The sequence below is a fragment of the Podarcis tiliguerta genome (genome assembly GCF_965153285.1).
Source record: "Podarcis tiliguerta genome assembly, chromosome: 16".
Classification (NCBI taxonomy): Eukaryota; Metazoa; Chordata; class Lepidosauria; order Squamata; family Lacertidae; genus Podarcis; species Podarcis tiliguerta.
This window is the reverse complement of record NC_139549.1, coordinates 36,020,573-36,041,617: the sequence shown is the minus strand read 5'-3', so window position 1 is coordinate 36,041,617 and position 21,045 is coordinate 36,020,573. Positions and strand designations below refer to the sequence as shown.

Here is a 21,045-nt window from a genome sequence, read left to right as displayed (position 1 = left end):
TTGTCGATTGGCTCCCACTTGAGCATCCTGCACTTGCATTTCGGCAACAGAAGCACTTAAGGTGAGGGTACAAGAAAGCGGTCATGTGCTTGGATCATGTCCATTGGGATTGCACAGCCAAGTAGAAAGGTGGGGGGAGGGGGCAGAGAGAGGATGGGGTTCATGCAATGGGTGGTGCTCTTGACTCGTTTCAAAGTGGAAAGCTGATGGCATGGGCAGGGAATGAGGCCAGATGACCATAAAGCTTTCTCCTCCCTAAGCAAAACTTACCTGTTCGTAAAGAGGGGAAAGGAAAGCAGGACAAGACTTGCCTTATCAAAGAGGGGGCGAGGGAGGGGCGGCCTCGGCATTCGGCGTGGCATGCAACGTCGACATACAGAGATGGCGCTCATTTCACACGCAGCTCTGAAAAAAGCAGCCCTTTTTGGTTTGGCACAAAGGACGAAGAAGGGTTTTGGCATACCGTATCTATAGTCAGAGGCCACGGTACGTTGCCGGCACCATTTCCTGTGTCCGCCAATGCTGCGATAATAAGCATCTTCTCTTAGGGGGGAACTATGCCCCTCACTACCTGACCGAGCACCTTCACTGTTACTGTCCATTGTAATCTCTATGGAGAAAAACGGAATGGTCTATTAAGCACGACTCCGGTTACCCTGTCCCTTGTAGAGGCTTCCTCATGCCAAGGCTCTCAGCCCAGGTCTGGTTTCCCTTTGGCTGGGATGCTGGCTGCCATGCGCCTCAAAGCATTCCACAAAAATGTTAAGAAGGGAGGCCAAATGCTCATCTTGGCCCAGCCGACAGGATACCCAGAAGCCCAGAAGAAGCACCTGAGCAGAAACACCGCTCTCCTCACCTGTGGCTTCCCAGCAACTGGTGTCTGAAATGTTGGTACTAAAGGGTTAAGAGGTAACAAGTCGCTCTAATCACTGAGCAGCTGGAAGTCATTAAGCATCCAGGAATGTGAGTTAGTTTGTATAAATAGTCAGTTCACCCGTGTGTTTCCCCCCACCCTTTTTTGACCTGACTCGCAGACTCAGTTTGTGGCCATGGGCGTGTTTGCTGATATGAGTTAAGTTTAGAGTAAAGTTTTCTTTATGCCAGAGATAAAAGCATGTGTGCTTTATCGCCAGGGTTTTTCTTTTGTAAATGAAGTTTTTTTCTGAGTTCCATAGTGCTTGCTCCAGGATTCTTCATTGAAAGGTACTGACTCTCCTGCCTTCTTCAAGCGCTGCACGAAATTCTCTGCTGAGATAAGATTTATGGCGTTGGAAGCGCACTGGACGTTTACTTAACATTAAACTAATTAAAGTTTAATGGACATGAAAGCAGGCTGCTTCTGACGGTGGAGGGAGCGCACCACCATCACACCTAGTCTGGTACCCTCCAGATGTTTCTGGGCTCCTGCTCCCACCATCCCTGGCTGCTGGCCGTGCTGCCTGCGGCTGGTGGGAGTTCGAATCATCAACCCACCCTTGGAGCCCACCAACATCTGGAGCCCCATCAATTCCTCTTGCACGTGCTAATCTAATAAAATGCATCACCTCGCTTATTTTGGAAGGCCTGATTCACGCTTTGGGCTGTTTTGTTCTCTCTCTTTTTTGGGTAGAAAGGTGGTTATTCTCAGCAGCTGAGTGAGATGAAGTAGCCTTATGATGTGGGTGGGGTGGGGAGAGTAATTCACATGGCAAAACTGCCAGCTTAATGCAATCATTAGAGTGTTGATTTCAGGGATCTGTGTTCAAATGCTCACTTTGCCACGGAGCCCGCTGAGCGGACTTGGGCCAGTCGCTATCTCTCTTCCTAGCCTACCTGCCGGGGTTGTTGTGGGTATAAAATGTGAGGGGAGCAATGTACACTATCCTGAACTCCTCAGAGGAAATGGTGGGCAATAAAATATCCTCAAAAAATACGCCAGCAGTTCCTCCCAACCCCAAAGCTGTGGCACTTGGCTGTCTTACCGTACACCAGGAAAATGATGAGGGGAAGGCACAAGGCTGAGGCTTGTTTGTGCAATAATAAATCATAGTATATCATCGCTATGTACAAATTCAGCCTCTCCATGTTTGATCAATTTCCCATTGGCATTCTCTAAATATGGAAGCTCACAGGTCCCTCTCAGGCCATTGTGGACTTTTTAGTTCATAAATTTTTGTTTGTTAAGTACCGTATTTTTTGCTGTATAAGACTCACTTTTCCCCCTCTTAAAAAGTAAGGGGAAATGTGTGCGCATCTTATGGAGCGAATGCAGGCTGCGCAGCTATCCCAGAAGCCAGAACAACAAGAGGGATCGCTGCTTTTGCTGCACAGCGATCCCGCTTGCTGTTCTGGCTTCTGGGATTCAGAATAATTTTTTTCTTGTTTTCCTCCTCCAAAAACTAGGTGCGTCTTATGGTCTGGTGCGTCTTATAGAGCGAAAAATACGGTATATATTCTTCTGCATCCTCAAACTATGGAGAAATGCCTGACTTAATTCCGGCGGCCCTGGTTTCACAAGGACTCAACCTCTTGAGTTTACTGTTAGTGGTGATGATTATTTAACCTTTATGAGAAATGGCAAAGGTACCTCACGCTCTGCCAGAGAACATGAGCTGCGTGAGGCGAAGCCGCCTCAAACCGGTTTATCCCTCTGGGGAACAGAAGAAACATAGCCAAGCCACTGAAAGGAAACCGCAGGGACACAATTCATATTTCAAGTTTTCTCATTCAGATTGTTGGGTCTTCCTTGTTGGGTACTCTTGACCAAGCTCCAAAAAAATAAATGTATTATGGGGGGGGGAAATGCAATGTGCTGATGAAGAGGAATGGGAAGATGGATGCTCTGATGGGTGAATCAATGAGGAGGATGAGGGCAATTCCGTACACCTACAGCACATCAAACAGAATTCAAGTGACATAGGTTTTCTTGGGCAAACCTAGCTATGCCCCACCCCCAGCTGGGGGCCTGATATGGTTCACACAGAAAATCTTTCTACCCCCCGTCACCAGACCCCACTGATTTTGGCAACAGTGGCTTGTGGTCCAGTGCTCTTCTGCATGAATCATCTGTGTGGTATGTATGCATGCGAAAGGGGCTGTGTGAGAGTGTGGCTAGTTGGGAGCAGGGTGACTATGGCCCCCGGGTTTTAAAAAAAGTGGGGGTGGGTAGGAGTGAGCCATACATGGTTTAAAGTTGAGGAAAACTGCCTTCAGGCTGAGCAAAAGGGCAGACGAGGTTCCTGACAATTGAAAATCACCTCAGGAGTTACAGGCTATTTCTTACCATGGTGGCTGCTGCCCATTAGGACTAGTAGAGCGGAAAGCAGGGAGGCCAACAGTAGGGGGAGCCAGAGCCAATGGCAGCCTAAAGGTAAAGGTAAAGGACCCCTGACGGTTAATTCCAGTCATGAACGACTCTGGGGTTGTGGCGCTCATCTTGCTTTACTGGCCGAGGGAGCCGACATTTGTCTGCAGACAGTTTTTCCAGGTCATGTGGCCAGCATGACTAAGCAGCTTCTGGCGAAACCAGAGCAGCGCATGGAAATGCTGTTTACCTTCCCGCTGGAGTGGTACCTATTTATCTACTTGCACTTTGACGTGCTTTCGAACTGCTAGGTTGGCTGGAGCTGGGACCAAGCAACGGGAGCTCACCCTGTCGCGAGGATTTAAACCGCCGACCTTCCGATCGGCAAGCTCAGTGGTTTAGACCACAGTGCCACCCACATCCCAATGGCAATTAGAGACAAATAATTTTAGTTTTGCCTCGTCCCCATCCTCCTCCCACCAGAAGTACTGAAATTCCATTCCTTCACTCAGTTCTGCAGCCTTTGGAAGCAGCTTTCAGGTGTTTTCTTTTTTTTAAAAGGGTGGGTAAAATAACATGTAAATAGCAAATAGCATCTAGTTTGGCTGATAGTTTGCTGAGAGAGTAAATCCTTTGTCTGAGCTCCTTTAGATAATATCATCCCCCCAGGGATCCATGGGGAAATGCTAATCTACTTTCAGCTTGTGCTGTAGGTACAGGCAGGTCCCGCTTCCCAAACACAGTGTGTTTGCATAACAAGTTGACGATTTCCATTGATTCCTATGGGGAAGTTTCTAATGTGTTCCCAATCACAGATTTTTGTCCCGAACACCCCCCCCCCCCGGAAAAATGCTCTCTGATTTGTCTGGTCATTCCCACTCCCTCTGATCCTCAGCCAACCAGCAAAAGGCAAACAAGGAAGTAAAAAATGCTTTCTGTTTGGATATCTGAATCTGCAGTATGTAGAGCAAGTCTGGGGTACGAATTCCTCATGCTCAGATAAGTGAACTTTCACATAGTGAGCGTTCAGAAAGCGGGACCTGTGTGTACATCCAATCCAGCCACACACCAGCTTGTTTTCACCAAGCACAGTGTGTCCACTGACACAGCCTGAAATTGTCCTAGGTGTGCGCAGGACATATTGGGCGATCACATCCAATTGCCGTGCTGCAAATTGAAAACCCACCGTATGCGAATCACAATGATGTGGAAAGTACAGAGGCATTTTCCTGTGTGTGGAAGTGGAGCAAAAGTCCCTCTTAAAATAAAATAAAAAGCCAAGAAACTCTTCTTATTAAAAGAGCTGCTCCACTATCTTCCAACTCTGCAATTCCATGGGGATTCTTTAGCTGTGGTTCCCGCATTGCGGGGGGACACCATATGACCCTTGAAGTCCCTCTATGATTCTATGAACTGACTGAAAGATGGTCAATAAGAAAGGCTATGCACCCCATTTCCCAGTCCTCCCAATTCTATCAAAATTGAGAGAAGACATACGGGCACACTGTCTTCATGGGACGGTATTGCGTAAAAATATACATGGCGGACATGGGGGCTGCCTGTTCAAATGTGTCCATGCATTGATTCACATGCCAGCACACAGGAAGAAAAGCTTTGGGAGCCTTCTCTCTTGTGTACTCGCTGAGTAGGAGTGGAATGGCATAGAGGAGTATCCAAATTACACAGCATGCCCTCTGTCCCACCCCCACCGACAGGATTCTGTAGTGGTACGGCCCTGGCAGGATGCTACCACCTGCCTTTCATGACAAACCCGGGTTGTACAAGCAGAGTGGTTCATCCGCTCAGCAGTATCCTCCCCAAAAGTCTAAATATCCAGTGGGAATATTCCTACACAAAGCAGACAGAAATGTGTCGTTGCTGTTCCTTCCCGCTGTATCAAGGTCAGGAGCTTGATTTGGGGACTTCCCTTCCTGCCAACCCATCTTTGTGCTTCCCTTCCAACAAGCAACACAACATGTACCAGTCAGGACAACTAACCAATGGAAGGGACCAGCATGGGCCGCGACCGCTGTGGTCCTCCCGAGCTTCTGTGAGATATTCTTTGACCCCGGTGCTCCATCCTGTCTGGTCGTCCGGAGGATGATGGGTTACTCAAAAGCTAAGAACCAAAATAAATGGGAACAGAGAGAGAGAGAGAAGGGGAGGGGAGAGACAGGTTTAAAAGTTACACGGCTGTACACATGTCAGTAAAGGGTGGGGGGCAGGGAGAGGAAGAGGGCAGGGTGTGTGAAATTAACAGAAAATCAAGTCAATCATTAGCTCTAAAGGCAACTAAACTTTGTTTTTAACTGAAAGGTTAGCTGAAAAGAAGAGGACAGATGCCCAGTAAACCTGGAAAGGAAAGAAACAAACGAAAGAAAAAAAGTTTGCTGGTCTGATGTGGTACATAACTTTGCAAACAACAGTCGCACATTGGAACAGAAAAAAGGAGAGTTTTAAGACATTCTTTTGCCTTTGTCGTTGCCACTAAAACATGCTTCCGGTCCCTTTGATCCCTCCTCGAAGTGGACTGCGGCTCTTCCCCCAGAGCTGCGAAGAGTGGATTAGCCTGTATTTATTTGATCTACTCATTTCACTCCAGCCAGACTCTGTCGTTTTTTTTGCAGCATCGCCATCCATCCATCCTCCTGTCATTCCTTTCCCCCTACTGTTCAGTCTGTGGCCACCTCTAGGCTTTTAAAAGTCATTAATGCTTGCAGGATGTGGGGGAGAAGAAGAAGAAAACGAGATTCCAAAACCTTCTCAAATTAATTTATTTCTTTCCCCCTTCAAAATTGCACAGCTGGCACACTCTGCTTGCTAGTTTGCTGGAAATGGCACCACCTTCTAAGGCTCTTCAGGGGTCAGCTTTGTAACAACCGACATTAATTGGAGAGAAGGAAGGGGTGTGGGGTTGAGGTCGGCACCAATTTTGTTAGTGGATTATTTAAAAAAGAGAGAGAGAGACTCCACTGAAAATAAACTTCTGGCCTAGTTAATGCAGAAGCAGCTAATGCTGAATCTACTATCATCTTTTGAGGATGAATATTTCTGACATGCCCATTCTCTGGATTATTGCAGTCCTTAAAAAGCGAGCAAGCCATTCTTGGTGTATTTGGAAGCAGAGAGGTCTATGACAGACGATATAAAGGCTTTGCAAGCATAGCTGCCCCTCTTGTGGATTAAATATGGAACTGCAGCAGCAACTGTTCCCAGGGTATGTTTGTGTGTGTGTGTGTGTTTTGAAACAGCCAAGCAGAGCAAAAGCTCATTTTTTTGGGGGGGGGGGTGTCTTTCTCCTGCATGCAGAGATGCAGTTCGCAACTTCAAAGGCAAGAAGAGATGGTTTTTGTTGTTTAAGAGTGAGGACAGTGGATAATAGAAACACAATGAATCTTGTTAACTCCAAAGCCCTAGGGTCACTGTCGCTACAGGACAGGACAGGAGAGAGACTGTTCTTAGTACTTGCCCAGAGATAAGGGTTGAAGAAAAAGAGAATTCGTCCTTGAAAGTCTAGGAGTGAGGGAAGCAAAAACAAGATGACAAGATGGAATATTTAAAGCAGACCTTAAACAAACAGAAGAGAGAGAAAAGGGGGGTTTGAAATAAAGTTAGTGTTTGGCAGGGGTGGTTGTTTAAACCCCAAGTTATAAATAAAATCCCTTAGTGGTTATATTTTAAGGAGCACAATAAAAAAAGAAACAAAGAAATCGTTGGGGAAAAATTATAAAAGAAAGAACAACCCCAAATGTTAGGAAAATGGTAGTTCAGCTAACCCTTAATTAAAATTTAGTTTCAGTTGTCCTTTTTAAAAAGGAAGGGAGAAAACAAAAGCCAGTATCTATTTGTTGATTGATTATCTGTGAGGGGTTAAAAAAAAATATAATCATCATTGTAAAGCAAATTAGTCCCATTTCATTATGGCAAAAGATTTTTTAAAAAACAAATAAATAACAAAAATAACAATAAAACAGAAGCATTAAGAAGCCTGTGAAAGCAACATAGATTAAAAAAAGAGAAATTAAATACGTGGGAAAGAATGAGGAAAGAAAACGCAAAATAAGAACGGGAGCAGGGAGCTAGAGACACATGCTGAGGACGGACTCTTGAGAAAACAAAAAGGAGAAAAAGGAAGAAAAGAGGTTGATTTGGCAAGCAGATGTTTAGAAGGAAGTTTTTGTATTTCAACACACCAGAGGGTCTTTGGGCTCTCGGTAGGATGGCCTTGCGGAAGGTGCCCTAACGTCATTCCCTGCCAAGTGGCCACTCCAGCCTCCCTGATAATCTTCGCGCATCAAATTATCTGCTCTATTACACCAGTGAGGCTCGCACTTCCTCTCATAATAAGATGGCTTGCTCTCCTCGCCTTGGGGCTCTAGAAAAGAAGGGAAGGGGTCCCCAAAGTCTTCTTCAATGCTGCTCTGCCTCGTCAGCGTCCTGCGGCGGGCAAGCAGTGGCCGGGGCGGTGTCTTTCGGCAGGAGCAGCTCCCGCCGGCAGCACAGCAGCTGGGCGCGACGTTTGCGGAAGCCGCCTCGTAGGTGTTGCGGAAGCTGAAGCGCGATTCCTCTTCCTCGCTGCCGCAGTCCAGGCCGCTGTCTGGGCTCCTTGTGGAAGACCTGCTGTAGGTATAGCCTCTCTCGCCTGCATCCTCCAAGATTCTCTGCTTCGCCGGGTGCCAGAAGTTGTGCTGCGGGTCTTGGTGGTAAGCTCTGGCAGATCTACTCTCTCTAGCTACTGCGCTCCTCATTTTGTGGGCCATCCCTAAACCCTGCTTGTGCAAATGTTCTGAGTGATCGCCGTCCTCTTCAGCTACTTCGGGGATACTGAACAGCTTTTTACTGTGGTGGATCTGCTGGGCAAAATCATGCTGCTCCAAAAAAGCTGCTTCAATTCTCTTATTCGTATAACATTCCTTTAAAAGTGCACGTGAGATTTTTTAAAAAAGAAAAAACGGACCAAAGAATAGGCGAGGAGAACAAATAAGTGTGTGATTTTAAAAAAAAAAAAAAAAGAGGAAGGAGGGAGGAAAGAAAAAAAATAAAGACAGAATTAGTTTTAGAGCAATGGCGAACAGAAAGCATGCAGCTTTTATTCAGTGAGGAAAGATGTCATGCTTTGAATGGGAATCTGTGAAAATAAAAGACATGATTAGGAAGTTGCTCAGTGTTGTATTTAGTGCAAGGATGTCAATACAGCAGGCTGATATATTGAGGCTCTAACAAAGAACTGAAAACCAGGCACTTGGAACAAAGAAGTTGATGCTGCACAGGAGGTCTCCTTGGTATGTGGGGAAGATGGGGTATTTGCCTATGGCATAACTCTCCCCTCTGCTTTCCTCCAATCTGTAGACTGCTAGACTCATCTCAGTGCAAAATCTCCTGTCCTGTCCACACGTTAAAAGAAGCTAGATGAAGAACAGAAACTTACTAGCATGCATTTGCATGCTGAGAATAATTCCAAGAAGGCACATTAATGCTCCTTTTCCATTGAAGGGGGAAGAGGACTACAAATGCCCAGTGATCAACTAGGATATTGTCATCTGCTTGTTTAGCACTGTGACTATCTAAACTGAGTCCTGTTTTGAAGGATATCTTACAAATTGACTCACCAAATCTACACTGGGACACCCAGTTTTAAGGGGATTAACATTTTGGTACCTACCAGATGCTAGATAAATTACCAACAGGAAGGCGGAAGAATCAGCACCAGGGAGAGCTCCAAGGTAGGAGAGGTGTTGGTTTTCATATGTCTCTGCTCCTTGTTTTAAAGAGCACCCAACTTTTAAAGCTTAACATTATTTGAAATTGGCTTTCTGTTAGATGTTCAAGGCAAAAGAAAACAAACTATGCCTGAAGAAAATATTTCCCTGGCACGTGGCAGACTGGAAGGGGTGCACAGAGATGAGATTGGCCTGCTTTGAAGTACCTGGTTCCTGCCAGCAAGGTAATTCTAGGAATATGTGTGACTGTGTGCCTGGTTTTTCTTGGGGCAGCAGGGCTGATAAGGGGCAGAAATTTGAAATTATATAGAACGTGATTCCTTAGTGAGGATTTGAGGTTACTGTTGGGAAGTCTTTGGCTGTTTTTGTATACAGCGTGGTGGCCTAGGATCTCAAACCACATTCTTCTTCATTTGAAGATGCTGCTGGTCCATGAAAGCTTTGGACCATCCAAGCCTACTCTTGAGTAAGTCAGCAGCTCCTCTTTCTTTCTTTATCCTATCCTTTGCATAGAGGATTTCCCCATCTCATAGTTGCTTTTTACCTTGAGAGTGTTATGCGATGTTATACTGACTCGCCTCCTCCCTCCATCCTCCATCTGCATCTCTGAGTACAGCTCTTCCTCGTCTTCTTCCATGATGTCGGACAGGTCGGAGCCCCGGCTGCTCTCAGTATGGTACTCCTCCCCATGGCAATAGTGGGGCTGTTGGGGGGTGGGGTGGGGGGAGAGGGAGAAAGAGGGGCGAACAAAGCAAGATGCGACTTTCAAAATTCAAATCAAGGCCAACCTCAAGAGGTTGAGGTGGGGCAGCTCCCAAGAACCTCAGCACCACCACCAGGGCTGCAGGCATTTGTGAAACCAAAGGACTCTCCAACATCAGCTGCAGACTACACCATCCTGGGGATATTAGCACTTGTTTTAAAGCACACACAAGCAAGCAAGTTTCTTCACGCCGTGACTATGGCACACGCTTGACGCTCAAGCTGCTGCAGTTGCCCAGTTACCTGCTTCCCGAGCTCGGAGCCTTTTAAGAAATCGTCAACGGAAGCCCCTCTCCTCTTGACACGCGGCGAGTCATAGCCATCTTCTTCTTCGTCAGAGTTTGCGTAATGCGCAGTGCCACTCCTTTCGCTGAACACGCTCCTTCTCTCCAGCTGTGGAGTCAAGAACAGGGAGTGCGGTGAGGGAAGAGCTCCTCTCTAAGGATGGTGGGGAAATTGGATGTGAGGTCTGTGTGCTCTGGTGGTAGGGATGGGGAAGGCATTCAATTCAGTTTGCACTGAAAGGCAAGCCCATTTAATCTTCACAGTCTTGGTTGCTCAGTTGGTAGAGCGCAAGACTCTTAATCTCAGGACCATGGGTTTGAGCCCCATGCTGGGCAGAAGATTCCTGCATTGCAGGGGGTTGGACTAGATGACCCTCACAGCCCCTTCCAACTCTGCAGTTCTATGGTTCTTCAACACATTCACATTGCTTTGGGGCTCCTCATTTCCCCAGTTGGTAGGAAGTTTGAGGGCAGGAACCTATATCAAGGATGGGGAAAATTATGGCCCTCCAGACATTTCTGGACTACAACTCTCATCATTGGACATATTAGCTAGGGCTGATGGGAGCTGAAGTACAACGATGGTTGGAGGGCTACTGGTTCTCCATCTCTGCCCTACAACGTCACGTGAGGACACTGGGGGACTTTGGATGTGTACTATATCTGTTGATTTACAGATTTAAAAGGCACAGGGAAAAGTAGGTAGATAGCACTGTTTTTTATAGTACTACCTGGTTCCTCAAAGCAACAGCATGTTCCCCAAGTGTACCTGCTTGCTCCCCTCTCAAGGCCCACCAACCAAAATCATTGTTAAAAAAAGAAAAGAAAAAACTCCAAGGAATCCTGACTCCTTCATTGGCTATATTCCCAGCTTCCTCCCCAGCTCCATCCAAGTAAGTGGATGCGTGTGCTTGGAGTGGGGTGCCCAACAGCTAGCTGCCAGTCATAACTCTTCTAGAGGAATATCCAATGTGGTGGCCTCTAGGTGATGCTTGACTCCTATCACTTCTTACCATTGCCCATGCTGGCTGCGGCTGATGGAAGCTGGAGTTGAATAACACCTGACAGGGACCACACTGGTTACCCCTACTTGGCTATCTCATTCTGCTTCCATGGGTAAAGGTAAAGGGACCCCTGACAGTTAAGTCCAGTCGCGGACAACTCTGGGGTTGCGACGCTCATCTCGCTTTACAGGCCGAGGGAGCCGGCGTTTGTCCACAGACAGTTTTTCTGGGTCATGTGGCCAGCATGACTAAGCCGCTTCTGGCGCAATGGAACACTGACACCAGAGCAGCGCACAGAAATGCTGTTTACCTTCCTGCTGGAGTGGTACCTATTTATCTACTTGCACTTTGATGTGCTTTCGAACTGCTACGTGGGCAGGAGCAGGGACCGAGCAACGGGAGCTCACCCCGTTGCGGGGATTTGAACTGCCGACCTTCTGATCATCAAGCCCAAGGCTCAGTGGTTTAGACCACAGTGCCACCCGTGTCCCTCACTTCCATGGGTAGGCAGGGTCATATTGAACCCTTCACATGTAGAATTGTAGAGTTGGAATGGACCCCAAGGGCCATCTAACCATCAGTTCAGCAGCATCTAGAGCAGCGGTTCTCAACCTGTGGGTCCCCAAATGTTGTTGGACTACAACTCCCATCATCCCTGAGCTCTGGCCTTGCTAGCTAGGGGAGATGGGAGTTGTAGTCCAACAACATTTGGGGACCCACAGGTTGAGAAAGGCTGATCTAGAGGGACCATGTTGGCTACCCCTGCTATGCTGTTCTGCTTGCATGCGTAGACCCGACCCACAGAGGGCCATTCACATATGAAAATCACCTGTGGATGCTGCATCCATGAAGGAAGTGTATGTGTGAAATGGCCCAAGATCGGGTTTTGCTGCCAGTTTTGTGCAGTTGTGGGTGTCAGATGCTGCAAGCTCTACTCACCCTGCTGCTCTCCGCTGCGACGCGCTGAGCAGCCTCCCTGGCCATGGCCTTTGCGACTGTGTTGGGGACGGGCGCGCCTTGTGGTTGAGGGAGTATTCGGTTTGGGGAAGGAGACCTCCTCCCCTGGAGTGGGCTGTGGAAGTTGGGAGGCTCCAGGGTGTGTCCGTGGATGGGAGACGCCACGCGGCCCTGCTCCCACGACTCATCCCTTTTCACATGCGGACACAAATGTTCGTCTTTGGTATCTGGGATGCCGGCACTTGGTAATGGCTTAGATTTGGGAGCTGGCCGAGGGTGAGGGGTTGGAGGCACCAGTAGGTCAGGTGGAATGGCAGCGCCCAGCGAGTCCACCGATTCCCCTTGGACAGAAAGTGTCCGGACGAGAACTTCCCTGGCTTCCAGGCTCCGGATTCTCATGAGCTCCACAACGGTGTTCTCAGCCATAGGAAAGATAACTTCTGCAACCTAATCGGATGTATAAAACACAAAGGCCAAGTTGAGAAGGAGCCAAGTTCTTCTGCTGCCATGCCTGGATGGGAAAGGAAGGAAGGGCCCTCAAACTAGGACAGAAGATGAATAGGATGCTCCAGTAGGACCAAACAGTAGCCCTACATGAGACAGAGGTGGGCAGACTTCTACCTTACAGCATCTACTTTGACATATATATCTTTTGCTAGGACCCTGAGGTCTGCTAAAGTTATAAATTTAGTATGCATAGAATGTTATGTTTGTATGCAAGCGGGAGATAACCAGAGCATGTACCACTCTGGCAAGGCAGTCCGTGGGCAGATAGGGTCTCAGCCTACGTACCAGATGGAGCTGGTACACAGCTGCCCTGGACACGGATTTAGCCTGTGCCTCCATGGACAGCTGTGAGTCCAAAATGACTCCCAGGCTGCGCACCTGGTCCTTCAGGGGCACAGTTACCCCATTCAGGACCAGGGAATCCTCCACACCTGCCCGCCTCCTGTCCCCCAGAAACAGTACTTCAACTGCATATGCAATTTGTTATTAGCACAAAAACTGAGTTCAGTGCACGCACGCACGCACACACAAACACTTTTGGTTTTTACATGAAGTTTTCTTTCCTTCAGCTGCCTAACCTAGGGCTCATCCACACTTAGGTTTGTCCTGTGATTTCTACGCACTGGTCTGAGAGATTCTTCTTTCGTTCCACAGCTTTCCCTGGGAAAAGCCACTGTTTACCGCTGAGTCGCAGCAAACGTCCATTTGATAGACATTTGTTCTGATTCAGCAGTAAGCGGTGGGTTTTCCCAAGGAAAGTGGCAGGACAAAATGAAAAAACCTTTCGGACCCATGTCTAGAAATCACAGGGCAAGTGGCATTGAATGAATAAAACTTTATTTGCACCAGCCATCGGCCATAGCAAGAAAAGAACATTGTGGTATACACAGAACAAAATAGAAAGTTGATTATATAAAACACAGTTTAGGGTCCAGAATCAGCAGTCAAATAATGGACCTTATTCTGATTGCCCCAGCTAAAAACCTTGCAACCTTTGCAGTCATCTGCTCCTCTTGATCTGCCAGGAGAAAAGACACTGTGGCAGTGGTAGGGCAGCCCAGAATGGTCAATAAAAGAGGGGTAATAATCAGATCTTTATAAAGAGTGCAAGCCAGGAGGGCAGGCACCACTGATTTGGTGCTGCCATCTCCACAGGGACATAAGCATTTTTTGTATGGAATCTGTTGGAATCGTCCCTCAAGTACAGCCGAGGGCAATACATTCAATTTTGCAAGGGTAAAAGCACAACTATATTTTGGAGTTGCTGGGTTATACAGATAGGGTGCAAGAGAATCAAAGTGGAAGGATGGAAAATGGTTGTATCATGGGCAAAATTTCCTTATTGTGGCCAAGTTGTTCTGACGCTCGATATCATTTTGGCATTGGCAAATTTAGACTGTTTGCTTTACCATAACCCACGGCGAGTAGCTGTTGTGGGGCATTGTGGATGAGCCCATAGAAAGGTGGAGAAAAGGGCCCCATCTGCAGTATATATTTAAAGCAGCATCATGCCACTCTAAAGAGTCATGGCTCCCCCCCCAAAGTATCATGGGAACTGTTGTTTGTTGAGGGTACTGAGAAGTGCTTTTCTTCTAGGAAAAAATGGTGCTGGTACTGTGTACCATTGAGAACCCCCAGAAAAAAATCACTGCTGAGAGTTGTCAGGAGATTCCCACTTCCTTCCCAGGGCAGTTCCCAGAGTTCCCTGGGAGAAGGGATGGACAGTTGAACCCACTCTGGGAATCAAGGCGTGTGGGTCACCATCACCGAAGTGGAAAACCCCACCTACCCTTTGGCCTTTTGCATAAACTCCATAACCGGTTACGTTGGCTCCATTGGAGGTCCCTGTTGCTGTGAGAATTGGTGGCTTCCATGAAACCAGGATCGTTCCTGGCGTCGGCCCAGCCTGAATTCTGATGTCTTGAGGGGGAGCTGGTGGACCTAGATTTCAAAACACGCTTCAGTTACTACCAGTCACTTAATTCCGTATGCCCTACAGGTAGAAGCATATTGTTATTAAATTTTCATTGTCTAAGGCAGGCATGCCCAACTGGTCGATCACGATCTACTGGTCGATTGAGGGTCAATCTGGTCAATCTTCCGGTCAATCACAGATCTACTGGTCAATTGTGGTCATTGATCTCGTGACCCTGATTGACCTCTCTCTCTCAAAAAAAAAGGAAAAAAAAGAGAAAAGGTCAGCAACGTAGGTCAATCTAATGGGTAGCCTCTTGGGAGTTGGACATGCCTGGTCTAGGGGGCTGGAGATGTCAAAATGTGCCATCTCAGTAGTTTATTGAGGGACAGAGGAAACTGTTTCAGGGCCAGGCAACTTTGGCATATGTTCACTCATTAGTCTACTCCGCCCCATTACCATTTTTTAATCCATAATTTTAAAAACAAGATTTTAAAAAATCTGCACAGTTTGCCACATGTTAAACATGTTTCTAAACATGGATTTCTTACACACTGTCTCTCAAATTATGCCTTACCAAACCTAGTTTTATGTCGCTGTTGTTTTTAGCTCAGAACTGCGTCAGAACATTCCAAAGGATGGCTAGTCCACACTACATAATGAAAGCACTTTTATAGCACTTTAAACATCTAGGTTTATTTTGTTATTATTAATAATTTATTTAATAAATTTATACACTGCCATTCATCTGAGGATCACAGGTGCTTTACAGAATCCTTCCCTCCCCCCCATTTTTTTTTTTAATAATCCTGGGAAATGTAGTTTGCTAAGTGTGCTGAGAATTGTTAGGAGAGCCCTCCTTTTACCCTTATAAACTATAATTCCCAGAGTTCCCTAGGAAGAACGATTGATTGTTAATGTAATTTAAATCTGTGATGTGGATGCACATCAATGCAGGAAGTGGGCATCAGGTCTGTCCCCACCATATTTTGCAAAGACTGAATTCCCCAGACATCTCTAGTTCTAGCAAACATGCTTTAATTCCAGGGTTACTCTTAGTCGTTATTCTTTAAAATTCAGGTGTTTCAAAAGAAATCCACATGGTAAAATTACATGTTAAAGATTAGGTGTCTGATTTAAAAAATGCAGAGAACATAAAACTATCAAAATATAAATAAAACCAGTTGTTTTAAAACAAATGCATGCAAATAAAATTAAATGCTAAAATTACACCTCTTGGCTGGCTAAAGAAAAAGGTTTTTCGCAGGTGCTGAAAACAATACAACACAGCCATCTGCCTCATGGCAATTTCAGAAATCCTCCTAGTTGGAAAAGAATTCAGGAAGGGCGGAATGCAAGCCCGAGAAAACACCAAAAGGAACGGAAGGGGAGAAATCCTCTCATTCCTATTCCAATCCCAGAGCCAACACCAGGACGGGAGGTAGGCCTGTTGAGAGCAAGACAGCTGCCAAGGAGTCCTTGCAGGGCATAGGACAGGGCAGAGGCCAGCCTTGCAAACTGCTTTTGGAAGGATTACAGCAAATACTTTTGCATCCCAACGTTGGGGAGCCACTTAAGCAGGAGCAATCTGATGCTGAGGAGGGAAGTCTGGAAACCCATTTACATGCCCTGGGTCTCAGAAAATCCCAGAGAGAGTTTGCAGGAGGCAGGAGGGCTGCAGAAACCATGTGGGAACCCAATAATGCTAAGGCAAACGGCACACTGGCAACTTCCTGCTGCGGTCCCAGTGTGCAAAGTCGGTGCCAGGTTAATAATTGCCTGGTTAATTGGCCGCTAGGACAAGTGGATGGGGAAACAGCGTGCCAGAGGCTACCAAGAGTCTTTTGTGCTGTCCGCAGCAATTGCAATAGAAGTTTGTCAGAGGAGGATATGCATCAGCTGTGTTCCATAAACTGGCCCAACTCCTTGCACACAGAAAACCAGCAGGTCAGGAAGAAGAGAAGAAGAGTTTGGATTTGATATCCTGCTTTATCACTACCCGAAGTGGCTAACATTCTCCTTTCCCTTCCTCCCCCACAACAAACACTCTGTGAGGTGAGTGGGGCTGAGAAACATCAAAGATGTGTGACTAGCCCAAGGTCACCCAGCAGCTGCATGTGGAGGAGCGGAGACGTGAACCCAGTTCACCAGATTACGAGTCTACTGCTCTTAACCACTACACCACACTGGAAAGAAGGCTGGTGTGTGTTTCTGTCTACATCTCCCCCTGACACCATAGCTTTCTTTTTTATAGGTAAAGGGACCCCTGACCATTAGGTCCAGTCGTGGCCGACTCTGGGGTTGCGGCGCTCATCTTGCTTTATTGGCCGAGGGAGCTGGCGTACAGCTTCCGGGTCATGTGGCCAGCATGACTAAGCCACTTCTGGTGAACCAGAGCAGCGCACAGAAATGCCGTTTACCTTCCCACCGGAGCGGTACCTACTTATCTACTTGCAATTTGACGTGCTTTCGAACTGCTAGGTTGGCAGGAGCAGGGACCGAGCAACGGGAGCTCACCCCGTCATGGGGATTCGAACCGCCGACCTTCTGATCGGCAAGTGGTTTAACCCACAGCACCACCGGCATCTTTTCTATAGGCATCCCCTTATCTACATATGATCAACTTGCGTGTGACTGCATATATGCATGGCACCGTTAAATGAGTAATTCAATTCTAACCTGAAATGACAGGAGAGAGGTGGAAATTCCTTGTGGCTCATAAGGAGACCCTCCCCAGAGCCCAAAAAGAGATGTCAGTGAGTCAAAAGTCCAGAAAAAAGAGACACCAATGACTCCAAATGGTGTGTGGGAGCTCTTTCTGAAGCCTCACTACTCTGCTCTACAGTTGTTGGGTGGGAACACTGCTTTTATTTATTGATTGGGGGGGGGGACTCAAGGGTATGCAGTACCGGCACCCCCCCAAATGTTAAAAGTGTGGTACTTACTGTAACACATTCTTATTTTTTTTGCTCATGCATGTGGGGGCCTGGAACATAACCCCCTCGTAAGAGAGAACAGAGGCCTAACTCAGCACAGCTCTTCTTAAGCACTAAGCTTCAGCTAGACTGCAAGATCTTTTGCTTTCATTCGATTCCTTGCCTCTTGGAGTGGCAGGCTGCGTGTGTGTTCCATAACCTGGGCTCCACGCAGCTAAAAACAGCTGAGCAAAAACAAAAAACAAAAAAACCTCCCCCTGTTTGAAGGCCCTGAAAACCTGTTATCATGATAGCACACTTGCTACGTCTCTAATTAAAACCATTCCCCTATAAATAGCAGTGTGCTGGATGGAAGCCTAGCCTAAAAATATCCCTGTGATTATTAAGGTTATGTATATTTCATGAGTTCTGCCACATATTTGGCAACATCCTGGCTAAACTGAACAAGCTAAAAAGCTTTCGGAGGGAAAGGGCCGCCCCCTCCACCGTAACAATCAATTCACAGTGCCGGCAGTCCTACAACAGCCCCGAACATCTCTGAATTGTTATTCCCAGGCACCAAAATCCTTATGGGTTGAGAAAAAGTACTAGCAGGTCTCTGTAATACCAGGAATCCTGCTTAGCTTTCCCTTGGGAAACAGGGCGTGTGTCATTTTGGGGAATGAAGCCCTCCCCAAAGCCAGATCTACAGGGTTGAAGACCCTTTTATACGTGGAAGCCTTGCTGAGCTCAAACTCTTAAGGTGTGCCATTTAAGACACCTGCATCCAGAACTTTACGATCTGAGAAGACCACTATTTATTTTTTTTAGCTTCAAAAGTACTGCTGACCCTGTTTGGGAAACATGGATGTCTCCATCTAGACCAGGAGTGGGGCATTTTAGGCCCAGGAACCAGATATGGCCCCCCCGGCCTCTCTATTTGGCCCACAGGGTTCTCCCCAGGTCACATCCATCCCTGGCCTTGCTTTGCACCCCAGGTGTTTTCACCTGGCTGGATTGTGTCCATTTGCTTGTCTGGATAACTGGTGGTGCAATCTAAATGTGGCGCATGTACTTATCCCATTTCTGCAATAAACTATGCGTTCAAGTTCCCGAAATCTTGGCTACTTGTCTTGCTGGCTCACTGATCCTTCCCCATGGCACTGGAACATAGGAAACTGCCTCATATTGAATCTGTCCTTTGGTCCATCTAGATAAGTGCTGTCTCCAACTGATTGGCACCAGGTTTCAGGTAGGGGATGTTCCCAGCCCTACCTAGAGATTGAATCTAGGACCTTCTATGTACAGAGCAGATGCACTACTAGTGAACTACAGCCCTTCCCAGAGCGTAAGGCAGACGGCAGCTCTAAGTTAGAGGTTCCAAATTCCATGTTCTTTGGGTGTACATGCCCAGGCGGTCATAGGTACTTTTAAATGTAAAGGTAAAGGGACCCCTGACCATTAGGTCCAGTCATGGCCGACTCTGGGGTTGTGGTGCTCATCTCGCTTTATTGGCCAAGGGAGCTGGTGTACAGCTTCCGGGTCATGTGGCCAGCATGACTAAGCTACTTCTGGCGAACCAGAGCAGCGCATGGAAACACTGTTTACCTTCCTGCCGAAGCGGTACCTATTTATCTACTGGCACTTTGATGTGCTTTCGAACTGCTAGGTTGGCAGGAGCAGGGACCAAACAACGGGAACAACATTGCAGGGATTCGAACTGCCAACCTTCTGATCGGCAAGTCCTAGGCTCTGTGGTTTAACCCACAGCGCCACCCGCGTCCTAGATAGGTACTTGTACACTCATGGTAATACACCCTTTCTCCCTCACCTCCCAGAGCACCTGTGTGATGCTACCTCTCTTCTTTCCTTTGACAGTCTTCCCAAAACTCATCTTGCCCCCAAAGTCTTCAGAACAACCCCCTGCTTCCAGTGTTCAATGGTCATGGGTCCGTAATGAAGCCTTAAGTAGGTGCAACTGAAACCCTGACATGTTCCAGGAGCAGTCAATGTTGTGCCCGACCCCGATGTTCCTGGACTACAAATCCCATTGTCCTTGACCATGCTGGTTGGGGATGATGGGATTTGTAGTTCAACAGCATTTGGAAGACCCCACGTTGGCATCTTCTGTGTCAAAGTTTAGAATGCCAGATCCTTCAGGAAATAACCTTCCCTCTTGCAATCTGTAAGCTTTCACGTACACCAATGGCACTACATAAATTAACAAACAACAGCAGGCAATATCCTAAAAACACACACAACACAACACAGAGTCAAACCTGCTGGCAATGTCGAAAATTCTACAAAGGCTTCCTTTTTTTCCCGTTGCTCCAGTGGGAGCTGCCAGGGCATTTGGTGAGGCTTGGCCAATACCTTCACCTTGTAGGCCATGTTGGGCTTCAGGTTAAAAAACTGATACTTGTATCTGGCAGCCTTGACAATATCGAATTCCTCTTCGTTGAGGAAAATCACGTGACTGTAATTGCTGTTGGTCGGGAGCCAGGTGAGCTCGGCGGAAATCTGGGTGACGTTGTCCACCTTAAGGTGAGAAGGAGCCACAATGACATCCTTCCCAACTAACAAAGTGCACTGGAGCTCGTCAGAATTGCCCCTACTGGTTATGCTTTGAATAGATATTCGATACGTGCAGGTAGCAATGTTAAGTTTTTCTATGAGAGCTTTAGTTCTGCTCCCCAAGGACACACTCATCCGTATTTCTTTGTCTACCAAGACGTTGTAGCTATGAATGGTTCCCCATCCAGGTGGCACGACCGGAGGCTCCCAGCCCACAATAACACTTTTGGCTAGTTGTTTGATAAGGGTAATTTTTCTAGGATAAGGCACAATGTCTTCTCCGATTTCATCAATGTTCACATCCAGGGTCCCTGCACTGTTATTGACAACGCCAGGCTCCAAGTGGCTGGGAGGGTTTATCTCCAAAAGGCCATCTCCTTCCAACATGTGACCAGTGTGGTTGATGTAATTCTGGTCCTGCTCGCTGCCCACCCCACTCAACAAACGGGATTCATTGTCCTGCACAAAATCCACAAAGTTGGAAGGGACAAGACCTCTCTGTCCATCTAGGAGTTCACCTAGAGGAGAAAGAAAAAAGGTGGAAGGCAGGTTGCACAAACACACAGAAAAGACACAACGATTCATCTGGATTCACATTTAAAGATGGGCCAAGGAGAAACGCAGCCAGTTTCAACCACCATCCCTGCCCTAGCCCTGTTGAAGTGCTCACCCAGCCCAGCCTTAGCCAGTAGTGACTGCTGTCCATCGGGACTGGTAGGAAGCAAACAGTCGAAGGAACCAGAGCCAAGGATAGGCAGAGCCAACTAATTCTTCCTTCCTATCTACTGGGCTTTATTTTAGCCTCAAGTTCAAGTACTTTATTACGGTCATAGACCAGCATAAGCAAAACATCTAAATGTTAACGGTATGAATCTAATAATTATTAAATAAATAGGAGCAAGAACCAAACATAGATTTAAACATATACATAGAATACTTAATTAAGCATAGATAATGGGTGAGTAAAAAATTATGGGTGAGTAAAAAATTATAGCTATATGGGGTGGGCTTCAGAAGTGCAGATCTAACAATATGGGCCTTCAGTTTAGGATTGAATTGTAGCATAGACCATTCTTCGACGAATATCTATCATGGCAGAGCAAAATCTGGTGAATGAGTATGTG

At 46.9% G+C, this 21,045-nt stretch overlaps 1 protein-coding gene across 18 annotated transcripts in view; it reads right to left on the bottom strand.

Annotated features, from left to right (window-relative positions):
- The window catches only part of RIMBP2 (RIMS binding protein 2), a 276,487-nt gene that overhangs the window by 25,294 nt on the left and 230,148 nt on the right, over positions 1–21,045 (bottom strand). For 5 of the 18 annotated variants that reach the window (XM_083418105.1, XM_083418106.1, XM_083418107.1 and 2 more), the window contains 8 exons: positions 19,627–20,439; positions 14,307–14,458; positions 11,993–12,457; positions 10,009–10,158; positions 9,548–9,706; positions 7,477–8,196; positions 5,282–5,402; positions 464–610 (listed from right to left, as the gene is read on the bottom strand). In XM_083418105.1, coding sequence (XP_083274231.1) covers positions 464–610; positions 5,282–5,402; positions 7,477–8,196; positions 9,548–9,706; positions 10,009–10,158; positions 11,993–12,457; positions 14,307–14,458; positions 19,627–20,439 — 2,727 coding nt within the window. The remainder of the gene's footprint in view (positions 1–463; positions 611–5,281; positions 5,403–7,476; positions 8,197–9,547; positions 9,707–10,008; positions 10,159–11,992; positions 12,458–14,306; positions 14,459–19,626; positions 20,440–21,045) is intronic. The other 13 variants (XM_083418098.1, XM_083418097.1, XM_083418099.1 and 10 more) reach the window with 5 other exon arrangements.